This window comes from Corvus moneduloides, chromosome 6 (assembly GCF_009650955.1).
Source record: "Corvus moneduloides isolate bCorMon1 chromosome 6, bCorMon1.pri, whole genome shotgun sequence".
In the NCBI taxonomy this organism is placed as follows: domain Eukaryota; kingdom Metazoa; phylum Chordata; class Aves; order Passeriformes; family Corvidae; genus Corvus; species Corvus moneduloides.
Window position 1 is genome coordinate 37,581,454 of NC_045481.1, and position 25,922 is coordinate 37,607,375.

The 25,922-nt window shown below is 48.1% G+C and overlaps 1 protein-coding gene across 3 annotated transcripts; it reads right to left on the reverse strand.

Moving 5' to 3' along the window:
• Positions 1–642: 642 nt before the first annotated feature.
• LOC116446180 (transmembrane protein 151B-like) lies at positions 643–24,334 on the reverse strand. Of its 3 annotated transcripts, none has more exons than XM_032113532.1 (2): positions 24,251–24,334; positions 643–3,953 (listed from the first exon to the last, which is right to left on the reverse strand). In XM_032113532.1, exon 2 carries the CDS (start codon positions 3,918–3,920, stop codon positions 2,523–2,525), a length of 1,398 nt encoding a protein of 465 aa, XP_031969423.1. In that variant the 5' UTR covers positions 3,921–3,953; positions 24,251–24,334; the 3' UTR covers positions 643–2,522. The 3 variants fall into 3 exon arrangements, with proteins under 3 accessions (XP_031969423.1, XP_031969424.1, XP_031969422.1); XM_032113533.1 differs by lacking the exon at positions 24,251–24,334 and adding an exon at positions 23,988–24,006; XM_032113531.1 differs by lacking the exon at positions 24,251–24,334 and adding an exon at positions 23,131–23,643.
• Positions 24,335–25,922: the final 1,588 nt, after the last annotated feature.

Sequence of the window (25,922 nt, forward strand, 5' to 3'; positions counted from 1 at the left end):
TTCTTTAGTAAGCAACTGTGTTGAAATATTCCAGCCTCTCTGTTTCAGCCTCCTCTATCTCCTACATCTTTCATATGTGTTGGTTTTAACTTTCTGTGAGAATAAAGAGAAGGACAGGGAACACTATTAAAGACTTGCATTTACTTTGTCTTTAGAATACAAGGATATCAGGTATGAGTCAGCTTTCAGGCCTGATCCTTTCCTAGTTCCCAAACTCTCCCAGCTCTGCCTGGGTGTGGCAGGTAGCATGGTGTAAATGGGAGACTAGGATTGGGTCACTGTATGGTGGATCTAAATTTGGATTTTTCTGTAAGTTTCAAGGTTATCCAGTTTGGCCCCAGCCCAATCATAATCATTATCCCAAGCCCAAACATTGTTCCTCCACGTGTCTGGGATGGTTATTTTTTTTAGAGGTGATAAACTAACACATCATATGTGTTATCTGTCTTTTATGATAAATGCCAAGCTGTCAGAATGAAAATGTCACATAAATCACACATGAAGTATTTACATTTAAAAAAGATCAACTCATAAGAATTTTAAAAACCTTTCTGATGGTGCCATCATTTGGAGCAGGTTAGCCAGGTATTGCCAATGTTTCCATTTCTGGTGTTGGAATAAACAGAGCACATTGAAACAGACTCATCAAACAAAACCAAATTGTATTTAACATGGTGCAACAGTCAATGCCATAAGAAATCACCACATAAGTATGCAGAGTTACATATAATCTACACATATCAATATGACTTTACAAATTTCATATTACATGTTGATACACACAAAATGGACTTGGGAGGAAGCACTTGTTGCCAGCCCCTCTGGGGGCTCAGTTTCTTACCTGCTTGTAAGGTAGGGCGAGACAACACTTTGTTTTTGAAAGTGACTGTATGTATTGCGATCGATCGTATTGCATTCTCCTGTGAGTCAGAGTGGACAATAATCTCCACCAGCCATGTGACAAAATGGTATGGAACTTGCTCAGCATACAACCATCCCTCGTGGGACGGAGGTTTGGCAGGTGCGAGGTCCCTGGTGGGTCCTCAGTGTGGCCACAAGCTCCTTCGACCAGCCCCAGGCCCTCGGAGGGGGCCAGGCCAGCAGGGCAGAGCCCCCAGCCCAGAGTGCAGTGGCATGCTCTGTCAGGACCAGACACCTTCTGGATTCGGAGAGGCTGGGACTAATTCTGGAAAGTGCTACACCTGCACCAGGGGAAGCCTTGCAGGGAGAGCCTGGAGCCCCAGCAGGAGTGGCCAGTGGGGCTGGCTCCCAGCTGTGCTCCCTGCCTGGGGCTCGGGTGGCACCACATCTCGCCTGGGAAGGTGGAGTGGGCTACAGACCAAAAGCCCTCCCCAGGGCACACAGAAAGCTGAAATAATGTAGAGCAGTCCCACAACTGCTGTAATAGACACTGTGGGTGGAAGAGCTTCCTAACAGCTCCAGACTCTCTGTGGGTGGGTTAATACCATATTTACCTTTCCCTCTCCAGCCCCTCTCCCCTTGTCAAGCCTGCGCTGCTGTGCTCAAGTTGAAGGAATGAAACAACCACAAGCCAGGCCTACCCTCCTAAAAATAGTGGCATTAACAGGGCACTAATCTACATTATGGCTCTCAACGATTCCTATTGGGGTGGAGCTGGACAAGGTTAACCAGTGTCTCTGCTGCAGACCAGGCAGGGCAAGGTGAGAAAGGGCATTTTGCTGCATCAGTGTATGTCACTGCTCCTGAAAGAAAGTCCTCAGCATTTCTCAGGGGCCTCATTTGTGAATGTGTGAGCAGTCAGTGACATTTGTTCTGTGAATACCTCACTTTTGCCCAATGGAAGATAATTACATCCTGAAAGATATCCTCCTCACTGGCAAAACCCCAGAAAAACTGGAAAGCAGAAGTGAGAGAACTGAAAAAAAGGGAAGATGAGGGTAAAATGAGAGAAGAACATGAACAAAGGAGAGAAGGAATGGCAGAAGAAGAGGAAAAAAAGGCTGGGGAAAATATAAAAAAAAGCACCTTGTTTGGGGTTTGCAGGAGGTGACTCAGTGCCTGCAGATCTGAATTCTCCTTCTGACTTGACTCTGGCTGGCCGTGTGCCTTGTGCCTTGCTCTATCCGGGCTTCGTACCTTGCAAAGCATCTAGGAGGGCAAATGTACTGGCAAAGCACAAGCATTTAAAATCCTCCAGCAGCCACAACAGTCAAATGCTGTGACTGAAATGTAAAAAAAAGAATGAGAGTGGGATGGGAGGAGAGGAGAGGCAGGGAATCAAGGAGCAGAGAAAGGGTGAAGAGTGAAAGAATGAGAGGAATGGGGAATGAAAGACTTGGGAGACCAGGTGGAGGGGGAGAGAATCTTGGAAATGAGGTTAGGTGTCGGTCAGTCTCTATGTCCTCTCGCAATGGCAGGGGGAAGAGCTGAAACTTGTCCTGCTGACCTGCTGTAGAGACTGATGCTTGCAGACTCCCCACTGGTGTCACCTCTGCAATCCCTGCCCCAGAGCAGAGGAGCCAAGTAACCATGGAGGCCTATCACAGAGAGGTTTCTAGACAGGAGGAACGCCTGACGTAGAAATGCTGCCGGTCCTGCCCCTCTGGCCTGTGCACGATCAGGACAGGGAAGAATCGGGCATCGTGGTAGGTTGGGGGGTTCTCGTTGACAGCCAGCTGGCTGGAGTAGGAGCAGCACTGCTCATCCTGGCAGCCCCGGTCTGCAATGCTGCTGCTGCGGCTCCTCCAGAGGCCTGTCCTGTGGGAGCCATGGATGCGGCAGAGGGAGAAGCGGCTGGTGTTGAGGGAGAGGCGGGAGTTGCCACTGCAGCTGTGGAAAGCGTGGCGTGAGAAGATGGAGGAGGTGCTGGAGGCACGGTTGCAGCGTTCACAGCCGTGGGCCGTTTCGCCGTACCGACACACCGTGTAGCTGTTGTAGGCTGGGGAGTTGGCCAGGTCCATGAGCATGGCCTCCGAGTAGCTGGGGATCAGCTGCCGGTTGGTGCAGATGTGCCACTCCAGCTCGGTGCTGTCCTGCGTGGTGTCCCGGGGCATGCGGTACCGGTACAAGGGCTCCTCTGCCGTCGTGGGCACCGTGTACTCCAGGCCCAGCAGCTTCTCCACGTGGTAATGGACGTAAGCAGTCCGATACTCTATGAGTACCCTGAGCGGCCAGGAGATCATCAGGATAGCTGCCACCCAGAAAGCATAATGGGACACGTACCATGGGAGGTGATCTGGGTCTCCGTAGGCCATCATAAGCTCTTTAAAATCCACATTTTTGAGCTGCATGCCTTCCCTCACCTCCATGTAGTCATCTAGCCCCTCGATCTCCGTGAAGAAGTGAGCTCTCTGAGTCAGGTAAGAGTTCTCGGACTCAATGTTGGCAAAGCTGAAGCACTTGGTGAACCTCAGTTTGGTGGCTGTATAGCTCTCCAAGCCCAGGAGCTCCTTGGAGATGTCCTTGTATCCACAGTGAGAGTAGTCAAACTCGGCTTCAGCCACGTGTGTGTTGACCCTCTCATGGTAGACCTGTGTGGTGGTGTAGGCATCACCGTTGCGGTAGCGGGTCACCTGCCGGGTCCGCCGTACGAAGTGGTAGCTGATGGCCTTCCACCAGATGCATGGAGTGGCTTGCTGCATGCGGTTGATGCACTCGTACACACTGTCCACATCTGCCTTGTACTGCAGCTCCCTCTTGACGTGGCAGTGCCAGCACTCCACCAGGTACACCACATACAGCATGGAGAGGAAGGCCAGTGGGATGTAAACATAGCCGTCCGAGCATGGGCTGTCATGGTAGATCATAGACTTGCCCTTGAAGGAGCTATCGAAGCTGAGCTTGGTGACTCTGGCCAGCTGACACCAGGCCACTGCACCCAGGCAGCCATACATGAGGATGGAGAGGAGGAGGCATTTCCAGTGGGACTCTCGGCACATGCAAGCACTCAGGGACTGTTTCACGGGGCGTTGCTTCAATCACACCGCCGTGCAAGGGGAGAGAAAGACAAAGAGAGAGCGAGGAACCCATCAGTCACGCTGCTTTGCACAACACACACAGTGGTTGCTCCCTTCACGACTGTGTCTGGCTTTTCTCTTGACTGCCTGAGGACTGGGACACCTCCCTACTTAATATAAATGTCAATATAAACAGAAACACCCTGCCAGGGACAGAAGGCTCTGGACAAATCTCTTTCCTTGCTTCCTTCTGGATCTGGGGAGGGAAGTTGTTCATGCAGCAGTGACTCACTGTGCCTGCACCCTGGTCAGATGGACACCTCTGCAGGGGCAAGATAGGGCCACATCTCCTTCTCCCTGCCTGCAGCAGCACCATTTACACACCCTGCCATCTTCAGAGGTCGAGAGCTCTTCACAGCAGGTGAACAGCCAAAAGTGTGGGGCTGTGGAATTGCCCCTTTGCTTTGAGAGTGCCCCGTACTTAAGTTCCCACAGGCTCCTGCTGGGGAGGCTCGGGAGCAGCGTCTGTCGCAGAGCTGCGGCTCCACAGGTTGTGCCAGCATAGGAGGACCAGCACTTCTCGCAGCTAAAGCTGCTGCCTGACTCAGAGCTGACTCACATCCAACCCTGAAACCTACCAAATGATCGACACAATTTTCTTGGAGATGAGCCATCGGGAAAATGACTAGATTCAAGCACATTTAGTTGAAAAAATTGTCAAGATTACAGCACGATGCAGCATTGCTTCAGGCTAGTTAGACTAGCTCTGACCTAAAATACTTGAAAGCTTCAGTGTTGAAGCTAAGGGTGTATGTGTGAATATTTAAAACAGCATACCCCTCTCTTTCAAGTCCCAAAAGTCGGGTTGGGAGCAGAGCTGGGTTCACACTCTTGCACTCCCACTTGGTCCCCTGAGAGGGCATGATTGCAGTCCTTACCCCAGCCCTGGTGCAGTGAATCAGCTGCATTGTCATGCGATGTTCAGCTATAAAGAAAAATGCCAAATGGAACCAAGCAGCTAGTGGAAACAGAGCTGTGTCCCTGCAAAGAGCAGCAGCAGCAGGAGTTACACCACTGGCTGGCAGCTGTCTGTCTGTAGAGAGTGCATGAAGAGAGACCCCCAGTGCCCTAGCAGGTAATGAGGAGGGCTGTTTGCATCCCTTCTGTTACTGCCATCCTCTGCCTCTCTCCTAACTGAGGAAATGACAGTGAGAAAGCAGATACGCACTGATACTCATGCATCATCATGCTCTCTGCCGAGCCTGATTTCATGCAAAAATAGAAGCACACTGTTACTCCTTCTCCCAAGGGGCCACCTCTAATGCATCAAACTGCTCCATAGATGCCAACAGATGCTAGGTTCAGGAAATGTCTTCTCTTTCTTTCTTCACAGATAAATTTTTCCCCCAGTAAAGCTTATCTTGGACCTACAGCAGTTAGGATTCACTAAGTGATCTTGAACCAGCAAGGAATTTAAGGAGCAGCATCTTGTAACTCAGGAAGTAACAGCGCGGCACCACTGGTAAGAGGAGTTTGCTGTCTCCTCAGTGAGATGGAAGCATTGACATCTAACTTTGCAGGGCTGTAGGGTCAGATTTAATACTACTTTGCTTTTTTTTTTGAGACAGAAATCCACTTCTAAGTAACCATAGAGGGTTTTACAACTTGCTGTGAACACTGCAAAACTAGATTTCATGGGGTTTGGTTTTGATTTCATAGCTTTTAATCTTACACTGTGTAAGTGCAGAGTAATTTTATTGATTTTAGGAAGCTACACCAGTATACAATTGCAGGCATGTAGGGCAGAACCTGGCCCCGGATTCTTCCTGATGCATCCAGAAGGAATCTGTAAAGAATTTATATTCTTATCCCAAAACTTCGGCATGTGCACATGTGTCAGAATAAAGTATAATTATTCTGGGCTGTATTCTGGCTTCTGTATTCTCTTTACATCAGCTAAAACAGATATAGAGAAGCTAAGTGGGTTATAAAGTACAGGGTACATAACTTCTGTAGATAGGGCAGTGAAAAAATCTCAGTATTGGTAAGAATAAGGCTGTTTTTCTTAGCCTTTTGCAGGAAACTTAAGAGGAAAGCCACAAGGTAGCTTCAGGCAGTCCCTAAATCAGCTAAAAATAACTAGAGAAGTTTTGGGAGTGAATCCCCTATGTGCAGTCTATGTGCAGTCATGGAGAGTTTCATCTCTTGAAACTCTTGTCAAATGCCCACTGCTCAGTCTCACTGTGGTTACTGCCCCAATGTAGGCTTCTGCCCCAGCTGTACACTGGACCCCAGGTCAGAGCCCCAGGCTCTCCTGACTCATGGGAAATCCACTGGAAATTACTGACTTTTATTCTTTGTCTCTTCTTGACATGAAACTAGTTTTTAACTTCTACAGTAATGCAAAAATATAAATTGTAATGAAGAATTGCAAAGCTCTATCCTTTTATTTTTTTTTCTCTGAAGGTTTTCTGAGGTGAAGAAAACTCTAAACATTAACATCTCTCTACTCCAGGTCCTGAGATTGTGCAGAAGGACCAGCAGGAAGATATCCTAACGCATGAATTTGTGTTCACATTCAAGCTTCCACAGGTACCTCTCATTTAAAATCGCTTACGGTTCACACAACGGAGAGGGCCAGTGGACCCACCAAAAGTGTCCAGCAGTCAGTTTTAATGCAAGGTGAGTGCTTAAGTCATGCATGCAGCTCAAGGAACCCCATTTTTTTCTATGACTTGTTGGAAGTGCTGTCAGCCTGGCCCTGGGCACAGCCAGGCAACAAGGCTGTCCCATGCCAGTTAGGGCATTTTTTGCCAAAGGCACTGCAATCCCACCTTCCCTTTATCTCACTTGTCTTGACTAACAACCTCTCTGTGGTCCAACCTACAACCCACAGGCTGGCTTCTGCCCAAGGGGTGGTTCAGCCAGCCCTGCTGGTTAGGGTGGCTGGCTATCAGAGGCCATATCAGAGTGGGCAAATGCCTCCTAATGTGCTTATCTCTGTGAAATGCCATCTCCCCTTTGGGGGATGAGATAGCTCTGGTTCCACCAGTCCTAGAGCAGCACCCAGCTGGGCTGGCAGTAGAGGTTTGCAGGTCCAAGATGACGTTTCTGTATGCATCCTCTGGAGGCACTTAAAAAATGGTCTTCAATCCACTGCACTGAAAGGGCTGGATCAGCCCGAGACAGATTTTCTCCGCTATTGTCACTGCAGACTGCAAAAAAGGCAGCTTCTCTCCTCTTTGCATTAGTGAAGATATGCAGCCATGGAGCCCACTGCCACATCTGATTCACACACCTACCAGTCCAGTTCAGCAGGGCCTTCATGTTCAAAACCCTTTGGTAAAATACACAAATTTTTTCACCTGGCTTTTCTGACCCACTGTGTCATTCCTGCTGTTGCTCCTAAGCAAATCCCAGTCTCTGCAGGTTTTCAGTTATAAAAGCATCTCTCATCCAGGGTCTACCCCCACAGCTGTCCTGCCTATTTCAAGTTCTGACCACGTTTTATCTGGCCTGTAACCCCCTATTTCTCCTTCCCTTTGCTGAAATAATTATCTAACACAATTATACTATTAGAAACACTGTAGGAAATACATGAAATACAACATAACTACAATAAAGGTATCAGACATTTTAAAAATCTAATAAGGAAATATATCTTTTCATCTCTCTCTGCACAACAAATTCATTAACATCTTAAACCAGTGCTCCCAGACTTTATTAATTAACATACCACCTTCTTACAAGAATGATGCTTGTGGTACTGTGTGGAATTTTCTCCTTTCCGTGCATAGTGTTTTAGATTGAAACAGGGCAAGCTTGTATTTCTGGATGAGTACAATAAATGCTTAAGGAAACTAATAATTTCCATGATAACTTGGGCTAGCCAGTGAACAGGAGTTGCATCCTTTGAGGAATGCTGTGGCATCTGTGTTGTTTTGATGTGGAATAGAAGCATAACCCCTGGAAAATCTTCATAGAGAAACATCATTGAAGAAAGAAAAGACAGAGAGCCTGACAGAAAGCCAGAGCTAAACAGAGACTAGAATAGATGGAGGCTCAGTTGCCAGACACTTTGTCCACCAGCTAGGACTAAAGGGCTTGGTTCTCTAACCCAAACCAAGAGAGCTGTCCTCCCTCTCCTGCTTGCGGAGGGCTTTGCTTTGGGCTTTGCTTCCAGCGTTGACCTGAGAAATGTCCTGACAGATTAAATGAGGCACAGGCTGCCCACAGAAGTTGTGAATGACCCGTCACTGGAACTGTTCAAGGCCAGGTTGGATGGGCTTTGAGCAACCTGGTCAAGTGAAACATGTCCCTGTCCATGGCAGGGGGCTGGAACAAAGGGATCTTTGAAGGTCCCTTCTAACACAAACTGTTCTGTGATTCTACAGCCATGTATTGTGAACAGGAATGGATTTGTTAAATCAAATGTTTCACCTAAAAGGTCCCAACCTGCTCTGATGACAGCACAAATCGTAAAGATCTCCTGTTTTGGATGGAATGCCACGAAGCAGCACAGCTGAGCTGTCAGTATCACTGTTTATGAATTTCAAGTTGTGTTAAATACACACGCTGTAAATAACATCTTGCTAATCTCTGGCATGCTGCTGAACTGCTTTCAGAGGCCTCCCTTCTCATTGCACCTGACTGGATTGGAAACTCTTACCAAAACTATTCATAATCACAGGCCAAAATTCACACTTAAAAGCAGTAACCAAAAAATATTTTCCAAATTCTTTGGTAGATCTCAGCATGAATGAGCAAAATGCCATGAGAGAGAGATGGTATGTGCAGGGAGGGTTGTGGGTGTCTGTGCTGTGAACCTTGTGGAGAGTGACAAGGTTTAGGGATAGCCTGCCCTGAGCTGTCCCTGGCCCCAGGCAGTCAGTCAGCCCCACAGTGCTGCTCTGTGTTTGATTTTTTTGACCCATCATTTCCAGAAAGCTCAGACAGAGCAAAGGACCTGTGTACCACTCAGTCAGCTCCATATGGTCTGTTTGCTGACTGGTGGTGTGGAGCATTCTGAGACACTAAAATGATAGATGCTATTTAATTTGTGGCCACAGTTGCTGGAAAATAGTCTGGAAAGCCCCAGCTGCTGATGGAGAACTGGAATTTCAACTGACACCTGTAGCAGACAGGAGTTTCCAGGCTGGCAACATTTTGATTATTTCTCCTTTAAGAAACTTAGCTTGCAAATGATAAAACATCCAGGCAGTGGCTGAAAAGGCAATTGCCTTCAAAAGCACCCTCTGATGGCAGATGCCCCAGATCAAAAGCACGTTTGCAAGGGCTGAGGTGGAGCCTCCTTTGCACAGGCATACCCACCCAACTCCTCCTGGCTCGACAGCAGCCAGGTCAGGTTCTGGCTGCAGCAACCATAATTAAAACCATCTAACCGTGCTCCGTGTTGTAGGAACGTGCAGATTTGGGCTGTTGATCTTGCCTAGTGTGAAGGGGTAGAGAGAGCCAAGGGGGCACGCACAGCCTGGCACATCCCCTGCTTAACATCTGGAGCTGAGCGTGCTCTGGTGGCAGGAGCAAAGGCCTGGTGGCCAGGGTTTTGGCTCTCTGACCCATGCCCTGACTCCTCACACGTGACCAGATTTAAGACACTGGTAGGTAAGTTGTAGGTGGTAACTAGGCTAAGTGAGCCTGAAAGTGACTGCACTGGGGGTGGCCAAGAATGAAAAAAAATTACTTTGCCTCAAACTCTGTTTTTTTGTTAAAAGGCATATTCAAAATGTAACACTGATGCTAAAGAATGAGAACAACACATTTCTGGATAAGCAAATTGTGCTTGTGACTCTAGGTCCCCTTTCTCTTGATGGGTACATAGAACAAATTAATTCCTCAAAGCACAAGTTAAGGTGATCTGGCTATCCCTGTTCTTCTAAAGGAGCTCCCCACATTGCAGGAGGAGGAAGGGCCACACTCAGAGAAGCCCATCCAGACTGATTCCACCAGCCCAGGTTTTTGAATGCCTAACCTCTGGTGCCTCTGTTTTGCCAGTGTTGGCTGGCTGCTTTTGCTGGCCTCTGGATACAAGCGCGCCTGATAGCAGGACTCACCCCACTAGCCATCCACTAGTGGCAGCGGTTCTTACTAGAGAATAAACAACCAGACAGTTCTTCAGCCCTTACAGGTAGTCACAGAAATTTCTCCTACCAACTTTGCATGGTTATGCTGGGTCTGGAAGGTTCAGCTTATATTACAACCCAATTTACATTTCGACTTTAAGACTGGGAGACACTATGCCTCCTTCTTTCTCATAGCTCCGGTATCTCACAGGCAATGCAATTGCACTCTACCATCCTATGGACAGCCCAGAAACTAGTGGCTGGTAAAAGCTCATCTTCCATAAAGACACTCTGTTTTAACTGATAACTTAAAAGAAATGAAGAACCTGCAATTCCCTTTGAAATTTGTTCTGGTGATGAACTTCTATTGCCTTTGTTAATTTTGCCTCACTTCAGCCCCATTCATGGCAGTGAGGATGCCCACTCTCCAAGCGATGAAAGACTCCTTTCATATGACTGCCTTCTCACTCTGAAGATACTTCTCCCTTATAATTATGACATCTTTTAGCCTTCTTTTAGAAAATTTAAAGCAGCCAAGGTCTTCAAGTCCTTCACTTCACTGCTCTAGCTCTTTCTGGTGCTCTGTTCTCTCTTCAGCACCTTGAGATTCTTCTTAAGTCTGCACCTTGCAAATAAATACAGGACTTCAGCACTTAGTTCACTGGCATCATACCAAAACATAAAATCACCTTCCACTCCCACTCATTCCCCCTTTTTTACTGTCTTCAAGGGTTGCATTTGCAGATTTCTGCCCAGCAACAACCCAGGAGTTCATGTTCAACCTCTCACTCCCTTGGCTCCCAGGTATTTTTTGAGTCACTGTTTCTGAGGACAGCTGAAAAGCTGGCTGCACTCTCCACCCTGAAATGTGTAACTTCAGATTTGGCTTTGGACTGAGTAACTAAATTATCAAATGAAGGAGATCCCTAAGGAGAATTGTGCTCATCTCACCATTACAGACCTGCCTGCAAATGTTTGTGCCAACTGTAAATGTTACCAGCAGTGATGTTTTGCCTAATTCCAGTGAACAGTGTCAAATGTGGTAATTATTCCTGCAGAACTCTGCCAGTCTAATGGCTAAATACCGCATTAACTTATACAAGACAACTGTTTTCACAAAGCTAAGCGTCAAAAACAAAAACAAGGCTGTAAGCATTACGTGGACACTGAGGTGCTCCTCATATTTCCAGTGTTCACTGCCAGGAATAATTCCATGAGCAGTCCTGCATACCATACTAAAAGAAACCCTCCCAAAGCTTCAGTAGAGCACATTATCACCTAGCTTGCTGTTACTGTATGACCTTCATCAGTAGCTGTATTTTACTCCAGAAGTAGCTGTGTAGCAGTGTGGGCTTGGAGCATCTCTCTTCCTAGCTGCCTCAGTAGTGCTCATGGCATGCAAATGGTTATGGTGACACTGAAAAAACTCTTGTTTTGTCCCCTGCCAATTTTGACTGGCACAATAAATTTGAACTGAAAGTTGCCAAACTGACACCAATAGAAGGGGGAGAAATAGCCTGTGATGCCTAGAGGAAATACACCAAATTAATCTGGAGTCATGTTCTTTAAACATTTCATCTATAATTTTGCCTTATCCTCGCTATTTCTCCATATGTGTCTATTGACAAAATGACTTTTTCATCTTCTGTTAGATTTTATTCTTCAGTCTCCTTGAAAACTCCAGCATGAGCTGTATAAGCAGAAAATATGCTGCTGCAGCATGAATTTATTCTGTTTGTTTTGTGGACAGTTTGGGGCCCAAGCTTGATTGTCTATGCCTGGTTCATGGACAGGTACCTGTGTTCCCCAATTTCAAAAGCATTAAAATTCTCCTTTGGGGAAATCATGTCAAAAGCATTTCCTGTCCTTTTAAATCCCACATGTGTTTGTCCTTGGTGGCTGACATCAAGAGCTGCAAATCTGCTGAAGGAAAATACTATCATGTCTAAAATAAAAGAATGAGAGAAAACAGAGTATAGCAAAGACATGGCCTGAATGGAATTAGAGAAAGGAGGGGGAAATATGGAAGGTGGGAAGAAGTGAAAGAGGGAAAAGGATAGCCAAGACACACTCCAAATGCCAGTGCCACTGAGGCAGGGGGAGGGTGCTGGCAGGTGAGGACAGAGACCAGTCAGCCTGGGCAGGGGCAGGAGGGCCCAGAGAAAGGACCTGGATGAAGAAAAATGGAGGCAGCACTGAGCCTGACAGCACCAAGCATCCTATGAGCCACCAGTTATCCCGGCCCATCCATGACCTGGAAAGCAGATACTCCTGAATGGCTGCTTTCTCGCTGCTGGGAACTTCTCTAAAAAACAGACCTGTGCCCCTCTCTCCTCCCCACAGCCTGGGGGGTAGGATAGGGCTGTGATAAATCAGACCAGAGATTCCCATGGAGGTGATAGCATGCTGCAGGGTCAATGCTGCAGCTGTGTCTCAGCAGGATGTGGCATCACAGCATGCTCCTGCTTTCTGCCAAACCTGACTTTGGGGCTACAGGGTGACTTTACTGTCTTCAACAACAAAACGACCCCACATCTTGGGATTACTCAAGTAAACAAGGAGTTAATATTGTATTTTTTTTTCCCCTCTTATTCAGCAAGAATAATCTTCCTGTCCATGGGGAAAAAGGAGTGGGGGAAACAATGACAGAGGACTGCAAAAGAAGAGATTAAATCAGGTAAGAAAGAAGAAAAAACGGTGGATAAATAAACACCAGTCATAACTGAATTTGCCTCTATAGATTTATGCTTGTGATTAATATATCCCAATATGATACTTGAGAGGGAAAGAGTAATCAATAACCACAAGTCATACACTTTGGCAAGTGGTGACCAGAGTCTGGATGAAAGCAGAGCTTTTTCTCTAACTATGACAGACTCTGAAATCTTGGTCAAGACAGGGGAAAATGTTCCACCTCTTGATGGCAGGACAACACAGAGAGGACCACTGAGTCCTTGCTAGACAAGCCCTAGGCTGTGCTGTTAATCAGAACTGAAGAGAGCCCTGACACCAGGACCAGCCTCTGGTGCTGAAAAAGGCTTCACCACTTCTGCAGTGGACAGGAGTGATGCAAGAACAAGGAGATTTCTATCCACTGTCCCCAAGCAGTCACAACAGATGTGGGTGCAGCTATCATCTTCCAGCTCCTTAGGTGATCCTGCTGAAAGACCAGCCTAAGAAGTCTGGGGTGACCAGGAAAATGACAATTGCAGGAGAAGTGCCACCTCTCACTGCTTTCCAGGGCTAAATGAACTCCAAGGTCAGATGCTCATTATTACAGTGAGGAAGGAGCCTGACGGGCTGTGCTAACCCAGACGTTGGTGTAATGATGGGCAGAAGTGCTCCTCCACCATCTGACCCAATCTGGGCACTGCATGGGGTATCAGTAATAAGGCCTGGTAAGGAGAAAGGGAGATATTACAACAGTCATCTCATCAATCCCCTCCTGAGGTGCCTGAAACAAAATGCCTCCTGCCATCCATCTTGAACGGCAAGAAGCCCATTACCCCTAGCTCCTGCTGAGCCAGTAGCAAGGAAAGGGAAATACAAGGGATAGAAGGCAACCAAAAAAGCCATTTTGCATCAAAGATAATCTCCCTCCAGTCCCTGAACACATAGCAGATTGGTTGCTGCACATCTATTTGCTCATCTGCCACGAAACTCCTGTGAGAATAAAAACTTCCTGCAGGCGGGGGCCATGATGTCAATGCATAGCAGAAATGCTGTTACTGGGTTTGAAAATAAGAACCTGCATCATGCACTCCACGTGTTTGTAGCGTCACTGGCTCAGGCGTTCGCTTTGGCAACTGCCCTCCTGTGGTGAGCAGGGATCGCCTGGTTTCTCATTGTTTAAATCCCGGCGGAGACATAATCTCCTTCTTCCATCAGCGGAGCTGCCAGAGGGAACACCTCAGGGTAGGCAGGTGCACAAAATGGTGCCATTAAATCCTTTCTGCAGCAGAGCCTATTGCAGGACAAGTAAGAACTATGAAAAGACACAAATCTTGCTGATCCACCTGAATTTCAGATCCTAGGACACCCCTGAAACACCACACAAAGACAGTCTGTTATTTCATACCAATCATCCTCATGAATTCAAGTCAGCATCTGAACAGGAGGAAAGCAGAGGTCAAGACAGAAGGAGCTACAGTACTCTAAAATGTCAGATTCAGGATTAGGTCCTGCAGGATACTTCTGAGTTCTCCAAGCAGAATTAAAGGAAATCCCAGAAATAAAAGACATTTGGATCCCTGCCAACACATATGCTGCTCATTGCAGCAGGATGGGAAAGCCACTCGTGACAATACAAGGGTGCATATGTGATTGTTGTGAAGAATTTGGCCCTAAACACATCCATAAGTGATGCTTCCACACCCTGCTCCAAGGAAAACTGTGCAGTTCCATCTTCAGTGCCAAGGAATCCTAGCAACAAAATGGTCACCATTTACAAAATAGAAATTAAGGCTATTTTTGTGGCAGCTTTTTACAAGATCACCAAAATGCTGCACTAACAAAATTACTGCTTTCCCACCCGAACTGCTGATGTTGCTGCCACTGGCTTTCGACTCTGTACCAATACGAAGAGCCTATTTGGAGGCAGAGGATTTTTCCCAGTAATGCCAACACTGGGTATGAGTCCATCAGGAAAGGAAAGCTGGGGTTCAAGCTGCCTCAGAGCAAGACAGTAACTCCAAGAACAGTTCTTTTTTCTACATTTTAAGCACCCATCATACTTAGCTCATATTGCCTACTCCCCTGCCTTGAATATTGGTGGTTTCTAGTAGACACGGGGTAAATTTTACAGGTATAAGGCTTACCTCAACACTTATCAGTTAACTGATAAAAGCATCACATAACCACAGGAAAGCTCCTGGGATGTGGTTCCCACCCACTGTTGTATTATTAAGGCCAAGTGAATGACATGAGCCATAGGTAGCTGTGCCACTTGGTATTTGGCAGCCCGCCTCATGCCCCACCACAGCCAGCCGTGCTGCACAGAGGTGTCCGGGCAAGTGCCCTTGCCCCTGCTCCCACACTGCAGGGACATCCTAAAAAACGGCTGATGGCAGCATCCATCCATCTGTTTGTCCTGTAGCTGCAGAGTGGAGTGATCCTCAGCTGTGTGCTCCATCCTGTGAAAGCCAGACCCAGCTCCCTGCACCCTTGGCATGCTGCTGGCAACACAAAAGCACCACAGCCCCCGGGATCAGCCAGGTGCAGCTTGCTGACTGGTGCACTGGTATTACCAGTGGCTTTGCTGAGATAAAGAGAAAATTGACACCAGTCAAGGGAAAACGGGAGGGATAGCAGGACCAGCTCCCACTGCTTCAGCCCTTGAGGCATGGGGACAGAAGGGACAGGAGAAGGGGAGAGTAGCTATCAGCCAGCCTGTGCTTGTCCAAGTTTCAGCTGGGTTCAACAGGAATCCTGTAATGTTCGCTTTGCTCCCACCTTTACCTAGGAGATGCAGCTCCCCAGGGGTGAGAGAGGAGCAAACAGGGAGAGGGGGCTGGCTGTGCTCAGGCAGGTATGTGTTCTCCTGTGCTGTGCACACCATCAGCCTGCAGCTCAGGATCTTAGTGCCACAGTCCAGTGGTATATGGAATCTTGTTCCTTCCCACTCCCAGGTTCCTAGGGTCACTGGTGCTCTCTTCATCCTTGAGGAGCATGTCCTGTGTCTTAGTGTTCTCACCACTGCCACAGATCTTGTGTCCTGCCCAACCTTCCCTCAGTCTCAATGTGGGGAAGTGACGGACTGATCTAAAGCCAAGCTGGACAACAGCTATGGACCAGTTTCTCTGGCAGAAAAAGCAGAGAGCCAGGAAAGATATCCTTGTGAGGAGGAAACTGGAGGAGTGTTAGTTCCACACCAGTTCTCTAGTTTGCAGCCTAGTCATTGAATGCCTGTTTAGAGACTTTGCAGATGAGAAAAATAGTTCATAATTATGAATCCCTTTTAATCTTTGCTTGGTCTAAAGGAACACCTTGAGATTTAAATGAAGGATATAGAGGGAACTCTCAAGTCCTTAGGAGAAATACGATCCAGGACAGATCCAAGCTCCAGTGAAGTCTGGGGAAGTCTTTCAAAGGGACCTGTGAACGAAGGTTAGCCCAGAACCATGGTGTTTTATTTTTATTCTCCCTTATTTGCAATGCCATCGTTATATTTAGCAGAACAACATGGCTCTGTGATTTGAACTGTCAACTTCCAGCCTTCCCATATGTGACTTCCCAGCCAGAGCCCTTTGACCACACCTCAGCAGAGGCAGTGCCAGCCCCACGGTGCTGGGCTGCTGCAGCTCAGGCTGGGGCCATGCCAGGTCCCTCATGCTGCTGAGCTGAGCATCCCTCGCAATAACACCCAGCCACTACTCAGGCTTCAGCTGCTCTGCTAGATTTGGGGAGTTTGCTTAGCCATCTCTGCACCTTGCTGAACACAGCTGTGACCTCAGCACCATCAGGTTTTTATAATGGTGCTCTGGTTAAGATAAGGGAGTATCCCAGCAGCTAATGCTTCCCTGGGAGAAACAAGTTTTCATTATAAATATCACTTCTCTCTCTCACTTCTCTGTGACACATTCTGCAGCAGTATGTGACAGCACAGCAGGTGAAAACTTCACTGAAAATTCATTTAAAAACCTAATGGTTAAAAGGGATCCTGAGAGCCAGGACACCTGGCTTTTATTTCTTGCCATGACTTTGACCCATGTCATGCTGTCAGCACACTTTCTTACACCTCCTGAAGACACTGAAAAAATAGCACTTATAAAGTGATTTCACATGAGCATTGCAGCAGCACACTCCAGGAAGTGAGCCATTGCACCCTGCCACTCTGAGTACCAGGTGCTGGGAAGCAGAGGATTTAGCTCCTGCCCTGGCCTGCTGACAGGCAGTCCCCTGCAGAGAACCATGGAACACCTCTGTCATCCCCACCCTTTCAGCACATGCCCTCACTACACTCCTCTTCCACCAGGTAGTGGCACTTTTGCCTGGCCATCTCATCTCCAGGAAGCCATAAGGGAGTGGTTCTCTTTATTTTTGGTGTTTAGAGGAACTCTCATGCTGGCAAGACTGTACTGGCAGATGCTACCACCCCTGCCTCCATGGTGCTCTGTGCTCCCTCTGCCCATTGCAGGCTGGGGGAGATGGCATGGTTTGTTCCTGTAGGCCTGTTGTACTCCACAATTCTCAGGCCAGCTCCTAAGGGCAATCAATCAAACGGGTATGAAGAAGGCCTCCAGCCATAAACCCATTACCACAAATCACTTCTCTCCCAAAGCCATGACGTGCAGAAGTCCCTGACTGATCCCACTCTCTTCCCTGGTAAAGTCACGTTATTCAGACTCCATATTTGCCAGTCACCTCAATTACTTATCCTTGGCTTCCTTACCAGGAGTGGGACCCTTTGTGACCTGCTCTTTGCCGTTTGCTGTCAGCTCCTACCTTGCCAGGCCTTGCTCTCACCAGCCGGTGGCTGTTTCCAGCCCATCTTCCCTGAGCCCAGTAACCAGTCTTTCCTGAACAAGGCCTCTGCTGGCTGAATGCTGAACTGGGATGTGCAACACCTCAGCTGTATAGGAACTGTGCTCTGTGTAAGTTGGGATTCTCTGTACATTATTCACCTGATGTAAAACCACAGAGGTCAAAACTTCACGCATTCCAGGGGGTGTGAGCCCCCTCTCCCAGTGGCATGTGCAGCACCTTGAGAGAGGCTGCCAGCTACATCAGACACTCCTTCACAACCTTAACTCCACACTGGGAAGGCTGCCAGCCTCCTGTGCCATGCACAGCCAGGCTATTCCATCCTTCCCACTTGTCATCTGTCTTGCCTGTTTCAGGCAGGACACTCTTCTTCCTTGCTTTTACTGCAGGGGAGATGTGCTGTGGGCAGAGCAGCCAGAACTCAGAGAGGAGCAGGCAGGGGTGGCTGTCAGAGGCAGCCTCAACCCCTGCCCTGCCCGGTGCTCTTGGCAGAAACCCAGCCAGCTGCACTGTGGCAGCATCCTCACTGTAACATATAACTCATGGGTGGCTCCCCTGTGCAGTGCTGATGAAATGAAGCTGCCCCGTTACAGTTTTGAGGCGTTAACAGCTGTTAGAACAACTGTGACCTCGAAAAGTTTCACTATGTGCTATTTTTAACTTTACAGGTCTTAAGCTCAGAGGAGCACAATGAATGATTGGAGTCTGAAAGTGAACTATATTTTCCATTATTAGAACTTAGAAACTAATTAACTACTTAACCATACTTTATCCAAAAAGTAGAACTCCTGAAAACTCAGACACAGCCTTATCTGCCGTGTCACTACAGTGTCACTAACAACTGAAGGGCCTCACAGTGCTCATGATAGCTCAGCAGCCACTACTTTTGGTGTAGACTCATGACAGTGTGTTAAGGCACACAAAGAAACAAGCCCTACTCACTATGGACTACTTGGGGATATTTTACTCTCTGTTTCCACAAAGTCCCTGGTCACTGGCAATGATTTGAGCTATTTTCTTCCAAGGTGTAGAAACAGATGAGAGGAATTAAAGCGCACTATTCCCAGGGAGAAGATACCTCCTACCTCACTCTTGCAATGGCTTGCACTGATTGCAAAGCATCCTTGGTATCCACACTTCCCTCTTTGAGGGACATCATCCTCTGGGGTCTCTGAAGTGAGAAAGAGAGAACAAGGAGAGTATTTGGGGCTTCCAAAAAGTGTGCAGATGCATTGCTTTTCCACCAGTATCAGGTGACTGTCTGTCCACCTGAAAGAACAGCATTAGAAACCAAGTCTGAAGGGGACCTACTACCAAGTCATCTACTCTGTTCCTTTCCCCTGAAGTGACATCTACACATTTAACATCCATTTGCCTAAATTGTCCTTGTAACCCTCCAGTAGCTGAATTCCACAAGCTCGACAGTTGCTGCAGCTCAGTGCTTCATTGAGAAAACTCCCTCGCTGGAGGGATTGGAAAAGTCAGCCTGAAGGAGCAATTCACTTCATTCTCGGCCACAGTGGCGAGGAGCAGAAGACTGTTGTCTGTAGAGGCCCACACAGCTGGAGCCCAGGCTGCCCTTCAGAGCTCAGATACATTCACTTGGTATTTCCTATCTATTTTTAAAAAACTCTTGACAGTTTCTCATGTGAACTGCAGAGAAGACAGCCAACTCCAGAGCACCAAGAACAGACACGTGATCAGAAGATAAAGTGGGACAACAAAAAGAACAAAAGCAGAAAAAAGATGCAATGGCTCAGCACGGATTTTCTTATGACAGAATCTGCAATGCAAATACTGCCTGAAACTGTAGGATCATGAAAAATACTGCCACTCCTGATGGACATTTTCCTTTGTCTCTACAAGACAAATAATTTGGAACAAGGAATAAGGAGCACTCTTTGGTTTATGTCTGCTGAATAGACCAAGGGCAGGAGGGGAAGAAAGGGGCCTGTCCTATTTGACCTTCGTTCAAGAGGGGGAATATCATGCACCTTGCCTTAAAAAGATAACTGGTCAATCATACTCACTTGGGATGGTGACAGCCTTCCACCAGGCTAACCAGCACTTATCACTCAGGGGATTAGCTGAGCAGGTTTTTGCATGAGGTTTGGAAGAGTCAAGGAGAATGAAAAGTGCAGTTTCCCTTGGAATCATGTCTCCCATTTCCTGCCCTTCTCTGGGCATCAGTGTCTGTCGTGTGAGTGCCTTGTGCAGCTTTTCAAGGGAGAGGTTTACAAGGAAATGGCTCCTCTCTGGAGATTGATACTCAATGCTCTCTCTGCAGCTTTTGTTTAACCTCTCATCTACCTTGGTACAACTCAGCCCACAGATGGGGACAATTTAAAGCTAACTGAGGTGAGAAAGGGAGTGTTATTAAGGGCTTTATGCCTGGTGTTTTCAATGCCATAAAATAAGCCTTGACAAATAAAATACATGTTGGGGGAAAATGATAAAAAAGCTGGATAAGTAAATGGAGTCAATGCCCCAAGCAGAGGGTGTCTCTACAGTGGCACACTGAAGAGGAAAGGTCCCAGCTATCTTTTGACCCGAGAGCCTGTAAAGCTGTAGCCTGCAAACAAGCACTGTGTATGTTTTCTTAACTTGTAACACCCCTTTGGCATCGTTGTGACCACAAGTACCACTTTACAAATTCACCCCTGTTGCGTTTTGCAGTGGTAACATGAGGCAAATGAGGCAGTTTTAAGTGGTTCCTCTTTTCTGTAAAATTTCCATCAGAAAGCCAATGACTGTGGGTTTCACGAACATTGACCCATGAGGTTTTCCCTTTTATTTAAATAGCTTAACTGATTACATTACATCATACCCATTTTAAGTTCTTAAATATGGAAGAGAAGATAAAAACAGGCATGGACAACTGCTGTTTGACTTTGCCAGTACAGACAAGACAAATACATATTTCAAAATGTCAAGTAGCTGCTGCTTTCAGCTTTCTTCAGTGATTACTTGGCTTTGGAAACAAAAAATGAGGTTTGTACTGAGCAGCTTTGTTTTCCTGAAAAAAAACCCTTTCGATTTCCAACTAAGTTTTAAAGATTTATATATTTAAGACCACTTCCCTATTGAGTTATAAGTTGTCAGAAATTAAGAAAAGTCACTATCAACTCTTCAGTGTAAGTATAGGCTGTCACAGTAAAAATAAAAATAGCCAGCCTACTGCTTAACCAGGGCAGTACAGAGCAGCAGGTTCTGCTATTTGAGAGAGGAAAGCAAAGGCAAGTATCTCCAGAGAACCAATCTTCAGCAATAACTGCTGAAACATTTGGAAAAAGGAATCTTTTGCATACCCTCCCCTGAAAGATCTTGATTCCTCTTCACAAGAGTTGGTGGAATGGTAGAATCCTACACTAACAACAAAAGAACATCTATTCCGGACATTCAGCTCAAGAAATTAATGTTTCAGTAGAAAAAACCCAAATCAGAACACCATCAGGTAATCTGAGGGCTTGCTCTGACATTCAGCAAAGTCAGCAGGAAACTTATGTGGTCCTTGGCAGAAGAGGGCAATGGCTGAGGCAGGTAACTGAACTGCTGCTCTCCCTCCTGCTCTGCAGCTGCACCTTCGCTTGTCCTTTTTCAAATATAAAAACTTAGACTTCAGTCACATTCTCTGTTACTAGCTCAGGGTTGTATCTCACGTTGATTTAATACCCAATAAAGGCAATTTTCAGTCATTGTTACCATTTAGGTCCATGCATTTGATCTAAGTGAAATCCATAAATGACAAGGCTTAACAGAGGAGCCCATGAAATGCCCATTTAATACCAATACAGGGCATTTACATGCCACTGCAGGCCCAAGTGCAGAAAGACTATTTACATGGTGATGGGGAAGGCATGAGGAAAGACCAACATTGTAGGACTGTAGTGTTAGGATATCACAGGCATTTGACATATAGACTCAAATGTGCAAATGTTTGTGTTGGAACAGAAGAAAAACTGAGAACAGGATGAATGAAGCAAGATACAGATAGTGGTTAGCAGAGAGATCAAGTGCTTTCATGTCTACAAATGGCTTAGATGTTTTTATGGTGGACTTAATACATTGGAAAGCCTTCAGTAGCTCCTGGTCCTAGACCAAATAAATCAAAAAGATCCCTTCCAGCATTAAATATCTATCGATCATCTGCAGGGCTGTAATTACATTGGTGTGCTCTACTGCTGGAACACCAGCTGTATCCTGGATCCAGCCACAGCTCTTCATGGCGAATTGTGTCGCATGTGCTTAAAAAGCAATCGAACAGGAGAAAACCCTAATTTTCACCCATGGATGACGGTTTTTTCAACCTGAGCTGTAAAGTCAATTTTCAATTATAGGTAGTTTAAAAACTGCTATTTGCTTTTAGGCAAAGTATTCTGCAGCTTCACATAGACTTAGTTGAGGCTACTGGATTTTGAGTACAGGATTATGTGACTGTCGATGAGCCATGGGACCTGTTAACAAAAGCTTTAAGCAGACTAACTGCACACAGCAATGTTCTAGGGCTGCTTTCACTTCTGTTTTCAATTTTCTCTGCCTTTTTTAAGGCTGCTCTCTGCATTCCTAGGAGCAAGTACATTCGTTTTAAACTCCATATTATGAAGAAAGTTCACTCGCTTCCATGAACTGCACATGGATTACATGACGTAAATGGCAGACCTGTTAAAACTGTTGGAAGCAAAGTCTACATCAGGCATCGAAGAAAATCCCAGGTATTTCTAAAGCAGGACAGCTTGCTGTCTCAAGTGCGCAGGATAGTGCACATACATTGTCACCCACTGTCAAACAGCCCTGCAGTTCCATCTGGCCAATACCTTGTGGCTCAGGATTCTGTGTCAACACTCAGACACATCCATTCTTCCCCCTCTATGATGTGCAAGGCCACAGTAAGCATTTCACAGACGATCTGAAGAAACCTATTACGCTGTATTTTCTCCACTGTTTTCTGTTGCAGATTAGGCAACAGGAGTGCCTAGGCCCCAAGGAAAAGGAAAGGCATGACCTCCTCCTTTACCCCCAAACACCTGAAAGCACAGAGCCCCAGACCACAAGCCCCTTCTCATGCTCCGTGCGCCCCTCCGGCCACCTCCACCAGTGACACGCAGAGCTGCAGTCTCCTTGACCATTTCACAAGTCCCAGGGAAGAGGGAGGCTCTCCTAGGCCAAACCCCAAGGGGCTCATTTAGCCGAACTTCCACTGGGCAGGCCCCCTTTCACCCCCGCTGGATCGTTTCGGTGCAGAGCCGCTGGCCCAGCCGCCGCCCCGAGGCCGGCAGCCTGGGCAGGGCTGGGCGCCGGGGGCCCGTCGGTAAAACCCCGCAAGCAGCGGCCGCCGGGCTGCGGCCGCCTCGCCGGCCCGGGGGGCTCGGGGCGGCCGCGGGGGTCCCGCCGGCGGCCCCGGCACTGCAGGGCGCGGCGGGGCAGCAGCGCAGCGCACCGTGGCTGCAGGTACCCGGGCGGACTGTAGCTGCGCTCCTCGGTTCTCCCCGCGTCGCAAACACCCTCAGCCGGGCACCTCCGCCGGTGGCTCCCCACACCCCACCGCCCTGCACCCCTCCCCGCGGCGAGGCTGCCTTTGCCCCTCCAGTCTCCCCCGGCCCGGGGCGGACGCCCCCGCCGCCGCTCACCTCCTCCCGCTCGGCGGCGGCGGCCGCCGGCGCGGGGGTGCTGCCCGGCCCGCTCTCAGCAGCCGCCTCGGCTTCCCCCTCCGAGGACATCCTTGGCCATCACCGGCAGTGGCGGCGGCGGCGGGGGCTGCAGGACCCCGAGTCGGCGGAGCCCCCCGCGGACCGCGCCCCGCGCCGTGGCCGGGGCTGGGGCGAGCCGCCCCCCGCGCCCAGGGCCGCCCTGCCGGGTGCTCCCGACTCCCTCCACCATCCCAGGCAGGCGGGCAGGGAGGGAGGGAAGGAGGCGGCGGAGGGGAGGAGAGAAAGACGAGGCGGAGGAGGGGGGTGCCCCTGTCGCTCCCGGCCCCCCCAGGTGGGCAGGCGACTGCCCGGCGGCTCCCGGCGCGGCTCTGCGGGCGTCTGGGAACTGCCGGGTGTGCCCCCTTCCCGGGAAACGACCTCGCAACCCCTACCCTTCCGGGGTGCCCTCTCTTGTCTTCTTCTCAGGGTGAGCCTCACTCCCTAGCCCCGGGTGCGAGCCGCCCGCCCCGGGTGCACCCCCGCCGCCGACCACCCCCTCTCAGCGCATCTTAGCTCCTCCGCCGCCCACAGCTCAGCCTCGGCCACTTCTCCCGCTTTTTCCCAGCGCCCGGACTTCGCCCGGGCTGGCGGCGGGACGCGGCCCCGCAGCAGCAGCAGAAGGGACAGGAGGAGGAGGAGGAGGAGGAAGGCTGCTCCGCGGAAGCGCTCGCTCACGGAGCAGCCCGACTATGCCCCGCTTCCCTCCCTGGTCGCTGGACCTGCGCACCGGGGGCAGAGGGCAGCGCTGTCGGGACGGAGCTCTGGGGCTGCCCCCGCACCCCGGCCCTGTTGCCCACCTTCACCTCCTTTTTCTCGGAAGAGTAGCTGGCAGTAGAAATGGAGCCACCCAGCTGCTTCTGCCCCTTCCTACCCTCCCTGCGGCCTGAGCCTCTCCTCTGATTTTATCTGCATCCTGCACAGGTCTTCCCCCACAAGTGCAGCCTCCTGCAAACTCCCTGCCCTGTCAATATTTCTTCCTCCTGCTAGCATCCTGTGTTCAGCGTATCCAGTCATGATTGGCTCTCCTGCTGATCAAAACTGGTGTACTGCACCATCTTACCTTGGCATGTTTGCTTCATGTTTCATTTCACTCTTGTGAGGCTCATCTCATTTGATCCATTTCTCTCTCTGCCCTACAGCAGCATATATTTTAAATCCTTCATAAAAATCTTGCAAACAGGCAAGTGAACACTCTTGAAACATCAACCCTCACTTTAATATTCATCAAATCCTGTCACAACATGCTTGCTGCTTTTTCAGGCATGCTGCTCTGGAAAACACCACTCCAGTTTCAAGGCACTCAGGCTGCATAAGAGATTGTTTAGAAGGACTGTAGGGCAGAGAATGGTTCTTGGTGTGTGAATGCATAAAGCAAAAAACCCCAGAACCTGGATTTTCTAAAACTATTGGGTTCTGCTAAATATGAATTTTAGGATATTCACTGCATTGGAGAAGCCTTGGCTGATGCTGGATTGAGAAACCTACCCATTCTTGGGGGTGCAAGATGTCCATGAGAAACAATTAACAAACTCCCTTTGCCTCACATATTTCTGGCTCACACTGCAGAGCAGCAACTGCCACTGCAGCTACAGATCCATGTGCCTTGTCCTCCCCGATGACATATCCTCCTGGCAGAAACGGCATTTGTTTGGCTGCATCCAATATATGTCCAAAGTAGTCTGGCTTTTACTTCTCTCAGACCTGGAGAGGAGCTGCAAGATGTACAGTGGAAGGGACTACAATGCGGGTTTATAAACCACGTGAAAATGCACATTTAAAATACTTAATTTCCTTTCTGTAAGTGATACACTGGGAAATCTCTGGAAGATAAATTAGTCAGCCGATGGGCAGGGAGTGGGTCACATCTAGGACACAAAGGAGCCAAAAAGAATGCATAAGAAGTGCCTGTGACATACCCACCAAGATCTATAGGGCAAGAGAGATAATAAAAGTGTTCTGCCTTGTCAGCTTGTGTTTGTCTAGGTGGTTTTAATGGCCCCTAAATAGGCTATGGAATGGGTGCTGGGGCATGATGAGGTGTTGTGGTTAGAAGGGAAATGTGCCAAGTCAGAAAACTGTGCACTGAGAGACGGGATGAACTTTGTGCCAAATTTCTATTTGTAAGGACTGTTTAAGAGCCCTAGTTAAAGGCAACATGAAGGAAGATAGAAAAAATGGGCTTTAGTGTATCACTAAATACAGCTATGAAGAAGCATCCCCATTCAGTAAGGCAAAAGGGTTGACAATTTTCAGAAGATGGGGCCCCCATTTGTACAGACAGGAGGGAAAGGCTGTGCACCAAAAAGGTGTCAGCTGGGCAAGCCACTCAGCCAAGGAGTAAGAGCATCATATTCAAAAGCTGAGTCAGACAAGGATAGAAAACAAAGACCTGGCAGAACTCAGCCTGTCAGATTTGTCTGCCATCCCAGTCCAAATGGTTGCTTTTATTTATTAAATACATCCAATACCCACTGGACTTCGCGGCTGCCTGAACAGCTTCATGAATTTATTTTCATTTCCACAGACACTCTGTTTTTGATGTTGAATAAACCGTGATTTATTTAATCTAAACCAATCCTGACGGCTGTTTGGCTAACAGCTGCCAGCAGTCTCAACGACTGGCTAATTGGCCCTTCCACCTTTAAGAGATGAAGTTGTCTCTGAGGATATGTAGCCCCCAGTTGAATTCGATCTGGAAGGCACATGCATACACATCTTCCCACATGCCATAC

Coding starts and splice junctions, on each gene's coding strand:
- LOC116446180 (XM_032113531.1), bottom strand. CDS start 23,220: ATGTCCTCGGAGGGGGAAGCCGAGGCGGCTGCTGAGAGCGGGCCGGGC. Junction 3,954..23,130: donor CCGCCGCCGAGCGGGAGGAG/GTGAGCGGCGGC, acceptor GTGTGATTGAAG/CAACGCCCCGTGAAACAGTC.